The 19327-nt window shown below is 41.1% G+C and overlaps 1 protein-coding gene across 1 annotated transcript in view; it reads left to right on the plus strand.

Annotated features, from left to right (window-relative positions):
• Positions 1-14762: 14762 nt before the first annotated feature.
• MARCHF11 (membrane associated ring-CH-type finger 11) overlaps positions 14763-19327 on the plus strand; it is a 32191-nt gene continuing 27626 nt past the window's right edge. Inside the window, exons 1-2 of the mRNA XM_064428095.1 lie at positions 14763-15623; positions 16567-16722. Of these exons, the coding sequence (XP_064284165.1) occupies positions 15354-15623; positions 16567-16722 (426 nt within the window). The 5' untranslated portion in view covers positions 14763-15353. The remainder of the gene's footprint in view (positions 15624-16566; positions 16723-19327) is intronic.

Consider the following 19327-nt stretch of genomic DNA (forward strand, 5'->3'; position numbering starts at 1 on the left):
ATGATTAACAGGACTAAATGGAGTTTTTAAATTTTGCTACAGATGTTCACTGCTCTGCACCTTATGAAAGTTCAGCTCAGGTTGGGCTTAGATACCTGCTTTTATCTTCATTACCATATTCATTTCCAGTTATCCTAAAACTGGGAGAAAACTTCCCAGGTGAAAGACTTATGAATGCAGAGTACAGACCCAGCTTACCCCAGTCCTTGCTGTCTGTGTAAAATACTGCCAGGCCAGAATGGTAGCTTTTAGATCCAAGTCTTTTGATACAAATGTGTCAAATGGGAAGAACTCACCCTTGCACTTTGACATATCAACATCCGTAGTTCAATTAGGACAAAATTTGACAGTAGAACATTCTTCTAGCATTAATAACTGTTGTAGCTTGGTGTAACATGAGATTATATTGCTAGTCATAACATGAAAGTTCCACAAGCCTTTCTCTAACTGACAGAAGAGAAAGCATGCCAGGTTTTTCAGCCCATGAATTTTGCGAGAGGAGTGAAGAGAACTGGAGAGGCCCTATGAACTGCCTTTGGCAATTAGAAGATTAAATGGACACACATGTCTTAGTTCTATATAGATTTTATCAGTGTACAGAATAGCCCATCAGACTGCATTTTCCATATATTCACCAGTTTTACACATCTTTTTGCAATTAACATATGGTTCAAAGACTGAAATAAAACATCATTGATACTTCATGTTTATGTCATTTGGCATTCATCCATAATTTCTCCCTGAATTATTCCATGTTGTCTGGGAACAGCATTTGACAACAGCAGTCTTCAAAGGGTTAGTCCTGCAGGAGCTGTGTAAAGCAGATCCTTCAGACGCTTACATGGATAGTCCTGGTTTAGTCAGATGATGATTAACAAGGAGAGCTGATCCAAAACAATCGAACTAATGTAATGTAATGTCTTTTTAATGATTTCATGCTGCTAGGCTGAAATACCTGATTTTATGGCATAATGCCTAAGAGTTGGGTGTCCATCCAGCACTGCAGGATCTTCAGCACTCCACCCAGCCATGTTACACGTGTGCAGGAAAACCTCTTCTACCTATAAGGGACCCTTCCACAAAACTAGTGTCCAAGGATGCAGCAACAACAAGAGATGCAATTTTTCTTAATGTCAGTAACATTGAGATTTTCAGTGTATATTACCTTGGAGAAATTCTATATTGATACCAAATCTTGATTATAGTTTTTCCAATAAACTTAGGTTTCTTACCAGTTATAGTGATCCAGGTGATCTTATATTCCTAAGCTTGTTGAGTCATATTTTTTTTTTCCATCAGTATTAACAAAAACTCATGAAAATGAAGCCAAAGTGGACCATTGTTAGAAAAGCATCTACTCCTTGAAGTAGTGGCAAAATTTAGCTTTTTAAAAATAAATAAAGATTATTTATGCATTATTGAATATTGTTATAATTATTATAACACCACATTCCTACAAGCAGGAAATAATTTCTGGAATGTAAAATTTTGATATTATGATGGTGGTTTATTAGTACTTAGCTAAAAGTTATGGCAAATGTAAAGAGGATCAGTCCTACATCTGCCACGTACTGTCATAATTCAAGGTTTATGAAAGTACACTGAGTGATATCAGCCTCTGGCAAAGCATTACTGATTGACTGTCTGCCTCACGTAGTCTGGCACAGCAGCAAAACACTGGGCTAAGGCTCGGCCCGAAGTCCATTGTACAGCTCTGCTGAAATTACTTGCAAGACATGATAATGTGCAGCTGCACAGCCACTCTCTTGTGCACCAGCTTAGCATTGTGGAACAGGGCATTCCCAGCGGATGTACAGAAGTATGTGTGCCATTGTGAGACACATTGGTTTAATCTAGATGTACAATGAAGTCAAGGTACAAAACATGCAAAGAGATCCTCACAGATGTGGCAAACTTATGTGTTGTGAGCAAAAGCTACGGCTCTGGCTGCACTGCAGGCACTGCTCTCTGTAGCTGATGGAAGCTTCTGGCCACATAGACTGTGCTGTCTCACGTGGCAGGCATGCTTACATCACCTCATAAGGACTGGCGCTGACAATGTGGGGCAGGTATACAGGGTGAACTCCTCAGGAGTAACCCCATTCCCTATCAGGATGAGCCATGGGTGATGTCTTTGCTGTCCTGTGTGTCTGGTTTCCTTTGCAAAGACCCAGAAGTGCAGGCAGGAATGGACCTGCAGCAGAGAACAGTAACTCCTTGATTTCAACAAACACTGGACCAAGAACTCTGAGACACAAGAGTAAGAAATGCAAACAGAGAGACTGAAAAATTAGGGCTAATTCTAGCTGACACTGAGACATTTGCCATCATTTGTGCACTTAGGTTTCTTGAAAGGTTGAAAAAAACAAAACAAAGGATCTTCTCTCCTTGCCAGTCTGGGCAAGTAACAGTAACTCCTGTGCCTCTGCCTGCAGTAAGTCTTGCCTCTATTACTCACTCTGTATGGGAATGTTTAAATACTTCAGTGAAAGTATTGGGCAGAAGGTTTAAAATTAAACAAAAATAAATATTTTTTACACATTACTACCCATGACTACACTGTAGATTTCAATAATGCTGCTTGGTGTCAGCTTAAGACTACAAGCAAGTTGATGAGAGCCTTGGAAACTCCATGAGTGCATTAGAAGCTGTCAGCTCTAGAAACCCTTAAAGAGACCTTAAACAGCTCATAGAAACTGGAAAACTGAAACAGAGGCATGTACAAGGACTTCACATTAGTTTGTATTTGTCTTGTTTTTATGGTTAGTTAGAGCATTGAGTTAATGAACCTTGAAGAGTGTCTGAGCTGTATTTGTTCACATCTGTGAGTATCAAAGCAGACACTTAAAATGGACATTGAGAGATTACCATAGTCAGTGTCTTACCTGCATATTTTCAGCATGCTTTCTTCCTAGTTTGTTATTTAAAAATTCAGTTAAGGAGAATGTCACTAGCCTGAGAAGCATTTAGAATGTTTTTTCTCAACTTTACCAGGAAAGATTTCCCAGAGAAATGATTTGCAGTGTCTTGCTGCAGAGCATCACTTGAATACTGCTGGGCCTTCTTAGAACCCACTGCAAACAAACACGCACACTGACTGTGCACCCCAGTAAACTCTTTGTCTCTCTTTCCAATGTGGGTTGTGACTGCTCTGTTCTAGACTCATCTATATAATGTGTTCTAATTTGCTAAGATGAATGTCTTCACCACCACCACCAAAAGCCTTTCTAAAGTAAAATAATATACAATAGCAATTGCTTTTCCTTTGTCTGCAGCATCTGCTACCCATTATAGAATAAAAGTAGATTATTCTGATATAATCCATTCTCAAACACGCACAAAGTTACATGGTTTTTTACTCTCTGTGTGTTATCCTCCAGGTAGTTTGATAGTTACTTGTCCCATTATTTCTATTTCCAGAAACAGGAGCTTTGCTGATTGGTTACATTTTCTTCCTCTCTTTTTAAAGCTCTCAATATGTTTACTCTTCCCATTAGATGAAATGCCACCCATTATCCATAAATTGTCAAAAGTGATTTTTAATAGCTCTGAAATTTCATCAAGATGCATCCTAGGACACAATGGTGCCATCCTTGCCTTGGCACTGACCACTCCACTAACCAAGCTAATTAATAGTAGTAAGTCAGTCAGCTGTCTGATATTGGAGAAGGCCCATGGAGCCACACTGAGTTTCATTTATCTGTGGACTGAGGCATACCAAACAGAGGGTACTTTGGAAATGCCACCATTGCACCTTTAACTTTCAAAATGTGCACTCTGCCATTCTCATTATCTGTGCTCTGTGCAACATCTGTAGTTCTAAGTGATTTTTTCCATGTGGTGAAAGTCCTGGAGATTGACAGGCTAATTTGTACAACCAGAATGTACTCATATAAATAAGATTACACTAGGATCTTGGGGGCAAGGGGAATTTGCAATGCCATATGTGTTAATTTCTGTGCCAGATAAAATTATTTTAATCCACTATTGTATGCAATTGTATGTGCTTTGCCCAGGAAAATTATACTCTTGATATCTTATTCTCTCTGCTGCATTTCTGAACTTCTCAGACAATGGGAATGCTCATCTGTACTTGAATAAAATCTCACCTATTGTGTTAGTTTTCATCCTTGTTTGCTTGATTACTCAGCATGCCACAGAAACAGGCTCTTGTAGTGTTTGCTCCTTACCAACATTGTCAAAGGGGATAATGCCAATTTCAAAATTGGGGTCATTTTTGGTATATTTTTTTGGTGGAAGACAATAATATTTTTGTGTCTCTTAAATAATTTCTGTAAGGAAGTAAAAAGAACAAGACAGACCCGTCAGCTGGCTGCAAACAGTATTTGAGTTATAGTAATGAATTGTGAAGGTGGAAGATAGGGATTGTGAGACTGTTTGGACTGAGCATGTTAGATATAGGAGGACAATCCCTTGTATCCCTCAAGCTCTCACTGTAAGCCCCCTCCTGATAGCTGAGCATATGTATGCAAATATTTGACTATTAGGTTTGACAGGAAAGGGACTTGAAGCTGACTACTGAACTCTACAAGTTATGAGCATAACACAATTTTGGACAATGTCAGTGTCCCTATTAAAAATCTGAAAGTATTGCTGAAGTCAATATAGGATTTGTGATTAATTTTGCATCAAACACACATTGAAGAAGTCTTCACAAAGTCAGTTTGAACAGTGAGTATAAAAGCATATGAAGTGGAGGCTGTCAAGATGACTGAAACCCCCTGTGAATCATTGCTTTGGACACCTTTCTCTCCAGCTGGACACCTTCAGAAACTCCTCAGCTTGAAAGAATTATTTGGTCAACTTGTTTCCAAAGCCTATTTCTTTTTTTTTCAGTGTAGCTGCAAATACAATAAACTCAAGCAGAGTGAAATGAACTGGCACTTCAGATTAATGTCAACATCTGTGTGAAAATACTTCCTATCATTGGATAGCACTTTTAGCTATATCTAGTTTATTTGGATAGCTGCATTTATTACTGCAGACTTCTCTCCATTGCAGCTGCAGGCTATTAACCTAGAACATGACCTCTTTTAGTTATTACCTAAGGCAGTAATAGTAGTGATACAGATTACAATGAAGATCCCTTGAGAAAAAGTACAGAAATTAAGCTCTATGTCATTAGAATTTTTCATGTCCTATAGTGAAACCAGTGTATTAATGAAAAAAAATATGGGGAAATAATGTGGAAACAGTTAGCTAAAAGAATCTCATTTTTTGGATTGACGTCTCTCCTAAGTATCAAAGATAATATTAAAGGAGCAGTGGTGGGGGGGTGGGCAATAAGAAGGGCAAAGTCACACTAGAATGATTTAGGAAAGCAAATCAAATGCTTTAGGGCACAAGATGAACACCCCTGTGACTAGGATTTGAAACATAAATTTCAGGTAGGCTTTACTCAGCATGGAAATAGGCCATGTGAACTTTCTTTGAAAGTTAATTACAGACCATTGCAGGAGGCAGGACATTTCATCATTTGGACTCTTGTTCTTTTCTGGCTTGTTGAGACCTATGCTCCTATACATCTCAAGTTACCACAGGCTTCTGTTCATTTTCTTGCCTCGGAATCCCCTAGGGATTTTTATGCTGCAGTTTCATGTTTATTCAGAACACAATATCAAATTTGATAAAAATTCAAAAATGGCATTCAATTGGACAAGGATGTATGCATGACTTTTTTGTTGTTGTTTGATATCAAAGTTACTAGTGAATGTGTATGGGCATGAGAAGATAAACTACATAAATAGGCAGAAAGATCAGTTAGTTGGACTGATGATCTTTGCTCCCAGGACCTACAGCTTTAAAGTGCTAATTAAAGTTAGCTGGTAACTTCTCATATGTGCATCAGCTGTGTAACATTGCAAATTGAGTATGCTTTGCAAGGGAACATTTCTTATTAAAGACGGTAAAACTCCTTTTCTTGTGATTCAGAGGAACATGATCCAGACATAAAAATATAAAAATCACAGAATGTTACTTTTCACTTTGGACAAGATCATCTAACTCACCCCACTCTCTGAATGATTCATTGCAATATTATCAAGAGAGAGCTGGGAATGTGTATTATAAATAAAGGACAGACCAATTTCAAAAGAGGTAATGCTATCAGGAGAAGCATCTCTGAGAAGAAAATAGATACAGGGATGAAATTTAAAGTAACATATTAAAATATCTTTATTCACATTTTAACACCCAGGTTTATCTTTCAAGTAGTGTTATGCTTCCAGCATTTGGCTAAAAAGAGCTAGGAGTCTCTGGGACATGCAGAATTTGAAAAGTTTACAGCCAGTCTTGGAAGCTTTATAAAAGCTTCCCTATTTCACCTGAAGACAGACACAGCCATCCATGCATATTTGTGCATTTTAATTCAATAAAAGGTAGCGATTAGTTTATACTGTGCACAATTTCAGGATGCTCTCCTTCCTCTCTTGAGTGTAAAAGGCACATGCTTACCGTAAATGATGAAAAAATTTTAATTAATCCTGAGGCATCCTACAGATTGATTGCTTTGTAAGTATCCCTCATTTACTACAGCAGGTGAAAAAGAACCAAACAGCCATCTATGGTATAATACTTCCCTCTTGCTCCATGCCTCCATAAATATGTAACACAGCCAGAGCAGCCAGTGGCATCCTTCCAAGCCAGTGAGAAAGGGTACCCATTTCTTTAGTGTGTGCTGGCCAAAAGCCACTTTCTTTCCTGCAATGGAGAAGGTTAGAAAAAGAACACTTTTTTAGTTAATTCTGCATCTTCCACACCACAACATGATTTGCTATTTTCCAGATAGGATGGATCCTTGAGGAGAGATGCCCTGCAGGGTCCTTTTACCCTTGGCAGCACAGCTCTTCAAGATGCCATGCTGCTATTTGTGGCTTCCTACCACAGCTGCACATCAAATATACAAAAGCAGCAGCCAGGCACACTTTGGCAGCAGGAATAAAATTATAATGTGAGGACTGGAGGAGAAGTTACTTCTTTTTTATTGTTCTTCTTAGAAATTAGCAATCAAATGTACAGAAGAAAGTAATTGCTTACTGTTCTAAGCAATTGTTCCAGAAAGAAAAGTTTGTTACCAGGAGAACAAGGGTCAAATTCACTAATTGTATATTCATGATTATCATAGGCCTAATCTAGGAAAATTTTGAAGTTGTATCCAGGATCTCTTCATCCAAGTTGCATTTTCCATGTATCTGTTTCTTCACCATTGCCACTCCAAATGACAGAGGCAGAAGAGAAACTGTGACAAAACCAAAATGGGAGTGGTAATGCTTTAGTTCTTCAGAAGTCTAAGGAAAAAGTGAGAGGCTGAGATGCACTTAAATGCAGTCTGACTTTGCCCCACTCCTATTTCTGAAGTGACTGATTAAGCTTTTTTGTAGTTGCATGCACATTTGGTGCCATTTTGAACACCCTTAAGTACCCTGTCTGGTCTCCACATCTCCAGATGCTACCCTAAAAAGGCACAGATTTCCTACAGGTCCTCTGGCATGTCTACAAACTTGATGTGAATGCAATCATAGCTTGAATCCAGAGGGCACAGATTTCAGATGAGCACACTTAAAGTTTTCACTGAAGTGTGTGCCACTGAGGCTGAACCCACTCCTGTCCCAGTGCCTCCACACTGTCCAAAATAACTCAGGAAAGTTATATTTTGCAGTTTTAACAGTCGGGGACTATTCAAACTGGTTGCAGGACAATCCCACAGTCTATCCTTTTCCTGCAGCCATTCTTCAAAAGGGTCACATGTCAATACACATGCCTTCATCTCTGCAGGAGATTTTATTCAAGTGAGTGTTCAGGTTCAAGTTTGCAGTAAGTTCAGTGGCCTTGCAAACTCTAAGGGTGAAGCTGCATCTGGTAGTGAGAACACTCTTCACTAACATGCTTCCTGTAGTGAACAGAGTGTGCAGCGAAGGAAGCAGGTACCCCACGGATTTGTGCTCAACCCTTTGTGGACTTGGTGTGTTGGGATGTCACGTCAATGAAAGACAGAGATCCTTGCCACAGCCCAGCCCTGGGTTTTACTGCACTGCAGGCATTTCCATGGTTCCCTTTTCTGCCCCTGCCCTGTCTTACCTTGCTTGCAAAATATCATAGAGCCATAAATAAAGAATCTTTCCTAAAAAACTATCCTTGAGTTTGCATAAACCCCTACTCAACACCCACCTCCAGGAATCAACTCCTAGCAAGGTACAGAAAATCCTACATTTCCTTTACTATAGATTTCAGACCTTGATTAAATGCTCATGAGCTTCCACTAATCATTTTATTTTCCTTTCCCATACCGGATAACATCGTCCTGCATTACCTAGCATTTTTACAAGGGTCTTCAGGGGAAGAAAATGAACTTAAAAAAATCCCTAAATAACCAACTTAGCCAACATCTCAGTCATCTGTCAGGAATCTGGGACCAGTGAGAATGGAGTGAGAAAATACTGTTTCCCCTTTAAGAAGCACAGAAGATGTCACTTCTGGTTTATACAACTTTCCAAAACAAATCTTCCCAAAATAAGATTATTTAATTCGCAAATACAGTGGATTTTGTACTAACTAGAAGATCCTCTTCAGTGATGTAACACCTTCATAATCGAATCCAATGTGGCCCATGGTGACTGTTATATATTTTCCTACAAATTTATCACAAGAAGGAGAACTTTGACTCCTGGTACACATGGACAGTCTCATGAGATAGCATATTCGTCTTTGTATTTTAATTCTTTTTTGGGAGGGCTGGGGGGTAGACAGATAAAGAGGACAAGAGATTATTTCACAGAAAAACACTCTCAAGCTGCAACCTTGAAATTATAAAGTCTATCTCCAGTTCTTCTATTGAATTTCACTAATGTTTTGGAACTTTTAGGAAGGAAAGTCTCATTTCTGCAGAAGCACCTCACTTTTTAGGAGTTAGATAACAGATAACTGACAACTTCCTCTGGTCACTTCTGGTAGAGCTAGAAAACTCTCAGTACAACCAGAGCAAAATCTGTCAGTTTGCATTTTTTCTGCCACAGTTTCTTAGAAAATTCTAGATTAGGTAATTCTGTAAATTATGCTGATTCATCTTAACTGTGTCATATTCTATGGCTGAGATCACACAGGCTGCAACAACTGCTGCTGCACCAAGAGTGGAGGATTTATTCAAATGGAGGTCCTTTATTCAAATAACAGGGGCTTGTATTTTTAATTTTTAGTTGAGACTAAACCCTTGAAGACAATACAGACCTACCTGTGGTGTGAGAAATAACCAGAGCAGTGCTTTTTCAGCCAGGAATGAACATCTCAGGCCTGAGTGGACGCCCTTTTCCTTTCACCACATAGCAGTAAAGTATGTCAGCAGTAAAGTATGTCAGCAAAATACCTACTTAGTTGCCCTTTGTGGTTTGGTTTATCAAGAAAAATTAATTCTCACTTAATGGGTATCTAGACTTCAATTTTGACATCATGGTATAATTATGACAAGCTCCAGTTCCCACCATCACAAAGTCTCTGCTGTGAAGTGCTCACCCTGCCCTGTGTGTACTGCAGAGATGACCACACCAGGGTTCAGCTCATGGTGAGATCCCCCAGAAGGTGTTTCCAAAGAAGAAGCCACATTTCACTGCCTGGGTGCAAACATTGGACAGTTTGCAGGTTTTCAAGTCATCAGACATAGGCTGGAGGCATATTGAATGGACTAAAAGACAACTATAAGGATTTGGGAAGCTGTTACATTATTTTTAATGTCTCACCACTACTTCTCAAGGTTTGATGTTGCCTGCACTGCATATTATAGATGCCTGTACTGCATATTACAGTCATTCTGATGCTTATAGACAAGGAAATACAAATAAAATGTCTGTTGTTTTTTTTTTAAAGGTGGTTTGGTTTTTTTTTTTTGTAAACATATCTGATACTAAAATACATTCACTTTGGCCTTGTACAGTAGCTTTTGCTCATATAACATCTAATGGAAAAGCTAATTGACATTCTGTCATTTCTGTTTCAATTAACTGAACTCAATGATGCCGCCCTCTAGAATTCGTGACAGCTGATCTATTTCCAAAATAAACCAAGTAACTAAATTTATTTGCAAACAAAGATTACCTCATTCTGGAATACATGCTTAGTCTTTTTTCTGTCCTCATTAATTGGTACAAGAGAAAATGTTAAGAAAATGCTTTCAAACAGTTAAAGATCAAAAGGGAGACTATATGTCACGGGAAGATTATGGTTGAGAAAAATTAATCATAGGTAGTTTCAAATGTTTAAAAAAAAAATCAGCACCTTCAATAAAAAACAACATACTGGCAATTAAGACAGGAATTCCAGCAGAAAAACATAGCAATTACAGATGGTATGATAGCATTTCAAGAAGAAAAATGTATTATAATGAAAAATCAGAACTTTCATCATCCATGTAAGCATCTGACAGCATGCTGAAATAAGGAGGGAAGAAAAGGAAAATAATGCCGCCCACCATTTCTTGGACAATGCAAACAAAAAGCCCTACAGAGATCTGACAGGGCAACCCAGACTCCTGTTCCAGGAGTGCTGAGAGGTCCCCAGGTGTGTGATGGTAGGATCTGGCAGGGCATTCCTTGGGCACGGGATCAGCCACAGCCCTGGGGTGAGGCTGACACTGGCCAGGCATGGTGGGAGCTGTAGCTCAAACAGCAGAGGCTCATCTTAAAAGCAGCTCCCATAAAAACGGGGCTGTGGCTTCCCCAGCATCCCCAGCCACAGAAAGAAGAGGATATTTTCATATTTCCAAAAATTTCCATGTTTCCTCCATGATGGGGAAATGCACTCAGAGCCCCAACATGTATGGAAGTTTGAGAAATGCCTCAGTCTTCTGCTGAGAATGGATGCTTCTGCCTATATAGGTATATATCAGTGTTGAGCAATACTGGTTGGATAGGAAACTAGGTATTCATTTCCAAAAATGCAAGAGAGCAGTGTGAAAATAAAGATTTTCATTGGACAAGTGGTTTCTGCCTGCATGAGATTTGAATTGGTTGACAAAACTGTAAAATCTTCCACTGCAGGATGAGTGCGTGTGTTCATAACAAAAATCAGGCACGCTCAGTGAACCAGCAAATAATCCATTGTCACTAGCACGGCTATTAACCATCTGCAGGGATCTTTTCATGTAATAAGGCTGGACATGGAAATGTGGCAAATGGCCTTATTACTCAGGAGTGTGTTTTATGTTCCTTTAAACATGCAAAATGTCTTTAAAATTAAACATCTTCTTACAGCCAAAATGCCTCATTTTTGTTTACAGGTGATCTCCACCAATCTGAGTTTCATTGTGAAAGGGGTGTACATGTGGTATTCAGCAAATAGAATGATGTGCCTCTATTATTATCCAAGTAGATTTAACTTTCAACTGTCTCATTAGTATTTTGTTTTGAATGTAATACACTGGCAATTACTCCCTTTGCTCCCTTATTAATATTTTAGGACTGTATCATCTTGTTTTCCTCAGAGGTACAGGAAGCAGCAAAAAGGAAGAAACTCATCATTGTGCTGTTTTGTTCCTCTATTTATGGTACAGGTCAATGTGTTACGGAAATCTTTTGTGAAATAAAAGAAGAGCAGTGTTTGATTTTTCAGCATGTGGTAACACAGTTCTTCCATTCCTGTAACCCTCCCAAGTAGTTTTCTACCTGCACACCTTATTCCAGTGTAACCTTTTCTATACATAAAGATTTGCATAAAGTGTTTATCTTGATATACAATTGAAAAAAACCAAACAAAAACCAACAACCAAACAACAACCAAACAATACCCTCTATTCTGTTTATTCCCTGAACATTTCTCCTCCATTCATTCAAATACCTTCCTCATATTTTTTTGTTCCTGGATGTTCTACCTACAGCTGATTCTCCTCAGGTAAAAGAACTGGTATGAGTTTCCATTATTGTATTTGGAGGAAAATATTGCACAGTGCTGAGCTGGCGTTGTGGAGAAAAGAACGTACCTGTTCCCTCAGGGGTTGTACTTCTCCTGCCTGTTCCATTGCCTCCTGGAAATGCAATTCATTTCACTGTCCCACAGTCTTATTACTTCGGTGTTATTTTTATCCATATCACTGTTCGTTATTATTTGCCTTGTTATAATGCCTAGATACTTCTGCCAAGATCAAGACTGTACAAATATGGCCTGAATCTGCCAGTAAAATGTTGCATATTATAGTGGAAGAGGTAGGAACAAGAACAGAGAAAGTGAACATTATTGTTTCAGTTTTATGTAGAGAATAAGCTAGTCTCAGGGAGATGTTCTCACATCTGGGAGTCTAGTGCTGGTTTGAATGTATGTCCCACTGTTCCCAAAAGAGATGGCAGATGTGACAGCCACAGTCCTCTGGAGGCTATTGGACACATGTCTGGGAGTGCAAAGAGCTGCCTGCGTTTAGGCAACCAGACGCCTCTGTTCAGCCTACTTGAGGTCACTTGCTCAAGGTTCTTCAAGAAATGTATAGCAAAATGTGCTTCAATATAAATCCCATAAGCTCCAGTTCACTGTCTTAATCACAAATTAATTATTCCTGGTTTCAGCTTCTCTTTTTTTGCTTTCTCCCAACCACCTACACTACTGCTGTTATGAAGTGAATTATCCTTTCTTGCTTGAATTTTTTCTTCTTTCTGTTTCGATCTTTGATTTTGGCTCCAGTCCTCCTCTCTCGCTCAGCAGAAGGCTGAACGCTGCTTTGGTTGGAGGCTGTGTTACAGAATGTTCTCCACCCCTTCTGCTCTTTTGTTGGCATCTCCTCCCACCCCCAGCATGCCAAACAACTCCAATGCTCTCTGAAGCACAGGGATCGCTAGCCTTTGTAATTCTGTTTTAGCCAGCATGCCAGTAGCTGTTGGTAGATGGCAAACAGGTGATGTATTTAAAAACTCGTGTCTGTGAAACACACACTCACAATCAGCTCTCCAAGATAATTACATATGTGTGAACAAAAAAATGATTCTGATTCATGTCAGATGGATTTCCTTTTAAGAGTCATGTTATACATTTATTTCAGGCAAGATTAGGTAGAAAATACTGATCTTAAAGCTCTCTGTTATTCTCTACAGTCACATTTTTCTTTCTTTTTCTGTCACTAAGAAGTCATTCCATTTCTGTGTTGACATTTTTATCTTCTTTTTATAGCCTTTCCAAAAGCCATGTCACTTACTGAACTTTTGCTGACAAACAAAAGAAAGAGAAAGAAAAATGTCATAAACCTCCAGAAACAGCAAATGGCAAAGGCATGCTGTATTATTCAGATATGGTTGAATAACTTTTTAGCATTCATTTCTCATTTCACTCCTTTAGTTCCACTGTCTTTTCCTTCTGGTTTTGCTTTAATTCTCTTCTACCCAGTATTTTTGACTCATCTGTTTGTTCTGACACTTCCCTTTTTCTCCCCATAATTGTTTATGATTAACACTTCTTTCTTTAGAATTAATCTATTTGATTAGTTCTGTCCTTACTTTCATTTAGCCTCTCTGCCAGCCCCTTCAGGTATTACATTGCTATGAAAAAAATTATATGTAGAGAATTTCCTAAGTCCACAGCATCTGCTGTTCATCAAAATGTCTCTGTCAATGTGCCATTTTTTTGCTTTACATTATCAAATCTGGACGAATCATGTTATTTACCTACTTAACAACAACCTTATGAACAAATGTAATTTTAGGATTGGAGCATCTTGTTCTAATGCCAAGCTAAATGGCCACCACTAACTTAGCTAATGTAGAGCTGCCAGAAAACCAGATTTTCATAAGAATCAGAATTAGAGGCTGATGAGAAAAGTTAAAATGATACTTCTTATTCCACTATGAGAAGTCAACCTCTGAATATGCATTTTTTAGAGCAATACTGTAAATAGCATTGTTGTTTTTTGTCCTTAATGTATCTGTTGCATGGCCTCCATAACAGACGCAGACTCTAGGGGGACTGAAATTGCTTTAACAGCACCTCGCCCCAACTGGTTTGAATGTCATTCTCCTGCAATATGGGTCTGATGCTTTTCTGCCAACAGCACATTGCTGAGCTGGTCTCCAGCCAGGCCAAAAGGTCGGACCAGGTGTTTGGAATTCTGCAAGGCTCTCTGATGAGCTTGAGAGCCATCTGATGCCGTGAGATCGTGGGCTGAGGAGTGCTGCTTTGGTTCTGTGTGCTGCTTCGGTCTGCTGATAAAATATCCACACCGAGCAAGCCACTACTATCACAACACAGCCCGTGAAGGCGCTGGCTGAGCTCATCAGGTACTCCCTCATCTTGAGACTACGGATAAGTGGCCAATGAGGAAGCTGTGTGATTTCATCACGCTTTGGATCTAAAAGTGGCTATGGAAAAGCATATGGATTCGCAATTGTTTTTGATTGGGGTTTTTTTTTTCAGGTTTTATTTCTCTCTCCTTCCCTGCACAGACAGTTGCTGTCATCTTCACGAGATCAAATGTGCACTGGTGTCACACTTGATGCTGAAATTCACACCTACTTTCCTTCTGCAGCCCCAGCCAAACTTTAAAGAATTTCTAACTGCTGAGGATTTTTTTTTTTAGAAGGTATTTGATCACTATGCTTTTGGCAGATTTAATTTTGAAAATGAGGTGATGTAACGAATTAAAGAAAAGGGGGGGGGGGAAAAAGGCAGCCACAGAAGACAGGGAGAGCTACTGTTTCACACCCAAAGAACAACTGTTGAATATTCGTTCTGCAACCTCCTGCAGCCAAACCCCCGATAAAGCAGAAAGATCTGTAGGTGTCCCCTGAAGGGCGGAATCCTGCGGCGCTGGGGGCCCGTGCTTAAGGAGCCTCCTGAGCACTGGGCGCCGGGAGCGGGGCCAGGACGTGCCCACGAAGGGAAAGGAAGGGAAGGCAGCGCCCGCGGGGCGGGGCAGGGGCCGCGGGGGAAGCCGGTGCTGAGGGCAGGAACGCCGGGGGGCGGGCGGGAGAGCAGGCAGGGATTTTCGTCCCGGAAAGGGGCAGGGATTCCTCCCGGCTGGGCAGGCGCCAGGGCGCTGCCGAGGGCGGCGGCTTTCCCGGAGCGGTGCGGGGGCGGCGGTGGCGGTGCCCGGTGCCGGACCCGCGCCTCCCTCCCTCCTTCCTTCCCTCTCTCCCTCCCTCCTTCCCTCTCTCCCTCCGTCCCTCCCTCGCCCCGTCCCCCCGCGCGTGCCGCCCGCCCGCCCCGCCCCGCCGCCCGCGGCCCCGCGCGCCGCTCCTCGCGCAGCGCCGGGCCGTGAGGGAGCGGCCGCGCCGGGTCACCTTCCCGGCCGCCGGCAGCCCCCGCCGCCCCCGAGCCGCCGCCATCCGCCGCTGCGGGCCGTCCCCGCCCCGCGGGAGCGGGTGCCCCGGGGCATGAGCTGCGCCTCCGGGAGCGTCGTGCTCCCTGCCGAAGAGCCGCCGCGAGCCGCCGCCGCCCCGCTGGAGCTGCCGGCCGGGGCGGGGGAGGCGAGCGGGGACACCCCCGAGGAGGGCGAGGGCCGGAGGGGCGGCTCGGAGAGCGGGGCCGCCGGCGGCGACAAGCCCGAGACGCGCTCGGTGTGCAGCAGCAGCGAGAGCGGCAGCGGCGGGCACGCCGGCGGGGCCGGCCCCATCTGCAAGATCTGCTTCCAGGGCCCCGAGCAGGTGAGCAGCGGCGCCGGGGCGGGCGGCCGGAGCTCCGCACGCCTTCGCGCCCTCGGCTCCGGGGTCGAGCCCTGTCCCTGGTGCTGATCTCGGCGTCGCTCCCCGGCAGGAATCGCCCTCCCCGGCTGCCGCTGTGCGCGCTGGTTGTGGCGAAAGCCTGGGGCGAACCTGAGCCGGCGCAAAGCTTTGGGAGAATTCAGGATTTTGCCGTGTCTGGCTTGCACGCTGGGTGTCCTCTGGCGCTCGCACTCCCTGGTTCACCTCTGAGGGACTCTACACAGTACGAATTTCTCAGGTTTCTGTTGGACTTTGAAATGAGAGTGTTAGCTTACAGGTAATGCTGAGAAGACCTCCAAGTATCATCTCTGTCGTGACGTTACTGGGCGTAATATCAGCAATGGATGTGTAACTAGCGTTTTATAGCTTGTCTTGGAGTTGGAAAGAAGAGAATAGCTGATTTATATAATACAGAAACTACTGGGGGAAGTGCTTACTTACATTATTTAAGGTCCTGGCTGACAGCTGGCTAGCTGGACAGCACAGAGCCATGCTCCAAGAGCAAGGTTCTCTTGGAATCGTGACATCACACATTTCTTTCTGAGTGATGACTTCAAATAGCTGTTGTAGAAATGTATCCAACCACTTCTGGTACCTTTTGAGATATTTGAAATGGCTGATGGTACTGTTCTTTTATGCATGGTAATATTTCAGTTGTTTCACATAGGTACGTGAACATGTGTAGACAGCTTTCTGGCTTTTCTCAGTAGAAACAACTGGGTATTTTTAAGACAGTTATATTTTTGAGTATTTCATAACCAAAAATACATGTTTTTCCAGATAGTGAAATTGAGACCATGGCATTGTTACAGACCCCTAAATATTTTGGTATTGAGTGTACATGAAGGGTTCCTTTAAAGTTGATGTTTCTGTATTGCCTTTCCAGGGTGAATTGTTAAACCCTTGCCGCTGCGATGGCTCGGTACGATACACGCATCAGCTTTGCCTCTTAAAGTGGATAAGTGAAAGAGGGTCATGGACCTGTGAACTCTGCTGTTACAGATACCATGTTATAGCCATTAAAATGAAAAAGCCTTGTCAGGTAATTTATTCTTTTAAAAAAAGTATGTCTTTTCAGTCTTTTTTTTAAACATAATTATTCTTACTTTTACTTCCAAGGTTTTTGGAAAATACAGCAGAAGATCATATATGCCTCACCAGCTAGGACTTGCACCTACTTGAAGTTGGTTTTTAAGACCAGTTACATACTAAAATGTGTACTGATTTGGTTGTGTTATGTTCTTCTAGTTTTTGGTTTGCTTAGAAATGGTCTTTAGAGGTTGGTAAATTCTGTAAGTAGTTAAATCATGCTGAGATGTGACAGAAAACTTGGATCTCCCAGATTGACTTCCTAAATTTTAAGCATGTCTTTATTTTTTGTTCAAGACTCAGTCAAAGGTTGATTTTTTTCTTTCTTCAACTTGAGGTCCAGAGGGGAGAAGGGAAGAAAGCTTCTGTTGTCTGTCATCTACTGTAAAAATATAAAAGGAGGTGAATTATCAGTCTTGGCAGAATTCAGAGCAGTAGACCACTCTGAAAGTTCTGTCCACCAGTAGCGGTTTCAGGAGCTGAAATGTGCAGTAACATTTTCCACATCTCTGTTTCAGCAGCCTCAAAACATGAGATGGGAGTTAGAGCATTGTAGTGGTAGCATGTTCAGGGAGAGGTGGGGGGAGAAACCTAAAGCTCCACCAGATCTCTTAGGGAAGCCTTAATACCACTTTGCATATCAGAATTCTTTAGAGGCTTTAAATTCCGTCTTGGAAATGATGCTTTATGACATCTGAGGAACACATTTAGTAAGATAATTGTATCTTTTTTTAGTTTTGATCCTAAGAGCTCAAAGATGATGGAGCTCTCAAAGGCCAGAGCACTCGGGTCATTTTTCCGTGCCTGTGTTTGATTGGAGTTTTATAGAAAAGACATGGTTGGATGGTAATGGCAGTTGTGTGAACGTGAGAAGCATTCCTTGGATACAGAATATCTGGAGTATTTGCTTACAGCTGTTCAGATTATGGGCAAGTACTTTCAGACCCAGTAGACTTCAATTCTTTTTCCTTCATAAATTCTCAAAGGAAAGGTTTTGGTAAACTTTCCTGGATGGAATCATTATGATGTAAAAAAGTAAAGGATTTGTAAAACAATCCAAAAAATGAAGGTGGTAGATTCTGTTTCTACACAGACATTGTTTGGCATGGGGTTTAATCCTTTTGGCTTTTTCTACCCTTTGAAAAAGTCTTTCTTTTTTTGCATATCCAAAGTAATCTCATCCTTGTCCTAGCAAAGCTAACAATAGCAATAGTTTGCAATTATACTATCTGAAAATTGTTAGACAGCAAAGACACGACACAGTTGCCTGCAGCGAGGCATCTAGTACTGTTTGAGACGTCCTAATGTAGCCAAAATGTGTACACAGAATAGCAGATATGACAGAACTTATGAGGGACTCTGGAACTGCAGATGGAGGCCAAGTGGATATTAAAGGACATCTGAAAAGTCATTAGACATCTATCTGTGGACAGCAGAATCAAGCTCAAGTTTGAAGAACAGCTATTCGGTTTCTGTGGAAGCAGAATAGAGTCAGTAGATGACACAGTAGGCAACAAAGTTTGGCCAAGCTTACAAGGGAAGTAGAAAGAAACTGAAGAGACAAAAGTTAAATGCCACTCATTGCGTTAGTTGTCGCCTTTTCTTTCTTTTTTTTTTTGTAGAGTTGGGGGTGGGGGGGGGAGTGAAAGGAACCAGATTCATGTTTCTCATTCAATAGCTTAATACTTAATTTATTCTTAACCATGTTTTTAATTTTTTTAGGTAAGTCATTTAAGTCTGTCCTTTCTTTCTTGACAAAATAGCATATAGAAAGATTTCATGGAATTGCAACTCAAATAATAAGTTGGACATATAATCCTGAGGTCAAATTCCTGGCACCCAAAAGATCACCCATCTCTTTGAGGGAACACAGTAGTACCTTTCTCAGTTTCCTACCCAGAATATTCCTCTTGTAGTAACAGAATCTTAAAGGAAGTCTCAAACTGGAGTCATCTGTGTAATTTTTTAAGGGGAATCAGTCTTAAAATGCACTTACTCACTCCCCCATACTCTTGACTATAATAATATTGGCTGCTTTTAGCAACTGACATGGCTTAAACTTTTGGTTCTGAGTAGTTTTCTACATTACACAAAAGCTTGTTTTAAGGTAACTTTTTGGTTAGTTTTGGCAAAAAGCTGAGTGAGACCATTTCAGTACAGAAGGAATTTGAAACATCATCAGCTGAAGTAGTGAATGTACTTAGAAGTTCCCAAAAAAGCAGGACTTCTTGCATTATTTTAGATACAGTATTTGGACAGGAGTAGTTTAGTCTCTCAACAACCAGTAGTCTGCCTCAGTACATCTTCCCAGAATTGTCTCTACCAGTCTCTTACTTGTTAGAATTTTGTAGAGTGTCATAGGAGAGAAAACTGGTGCTATTAACAAAACTAGCTTTTTCTCAGGTGAATGCAGATTTGTACCAGGTCTGTACAAACCTGGCCTATTTACTCTCAGGTCTGTGCAGATTTACTACAGCTCTTCAGGTTTGCTTTCACCTCATGTATTTAAGGAACTTTACAATGTGTAGAGACTTAAGAAAGAAGAGATTTTTCTATGT

This window comes from Passer domesticus, chromosome 1 (assembly GCF_036417665.1).
Source record: "Passer domesticus isolate bPasDom1 chromosome 1, bPasDom1.hap1, whole genome shotgun sequence".
Lineage (NCBI taxonomy): Eukaryota > Metazoa > Chordata > Aves > Passeriformes > Passeridae > Passer > Passer domesticus.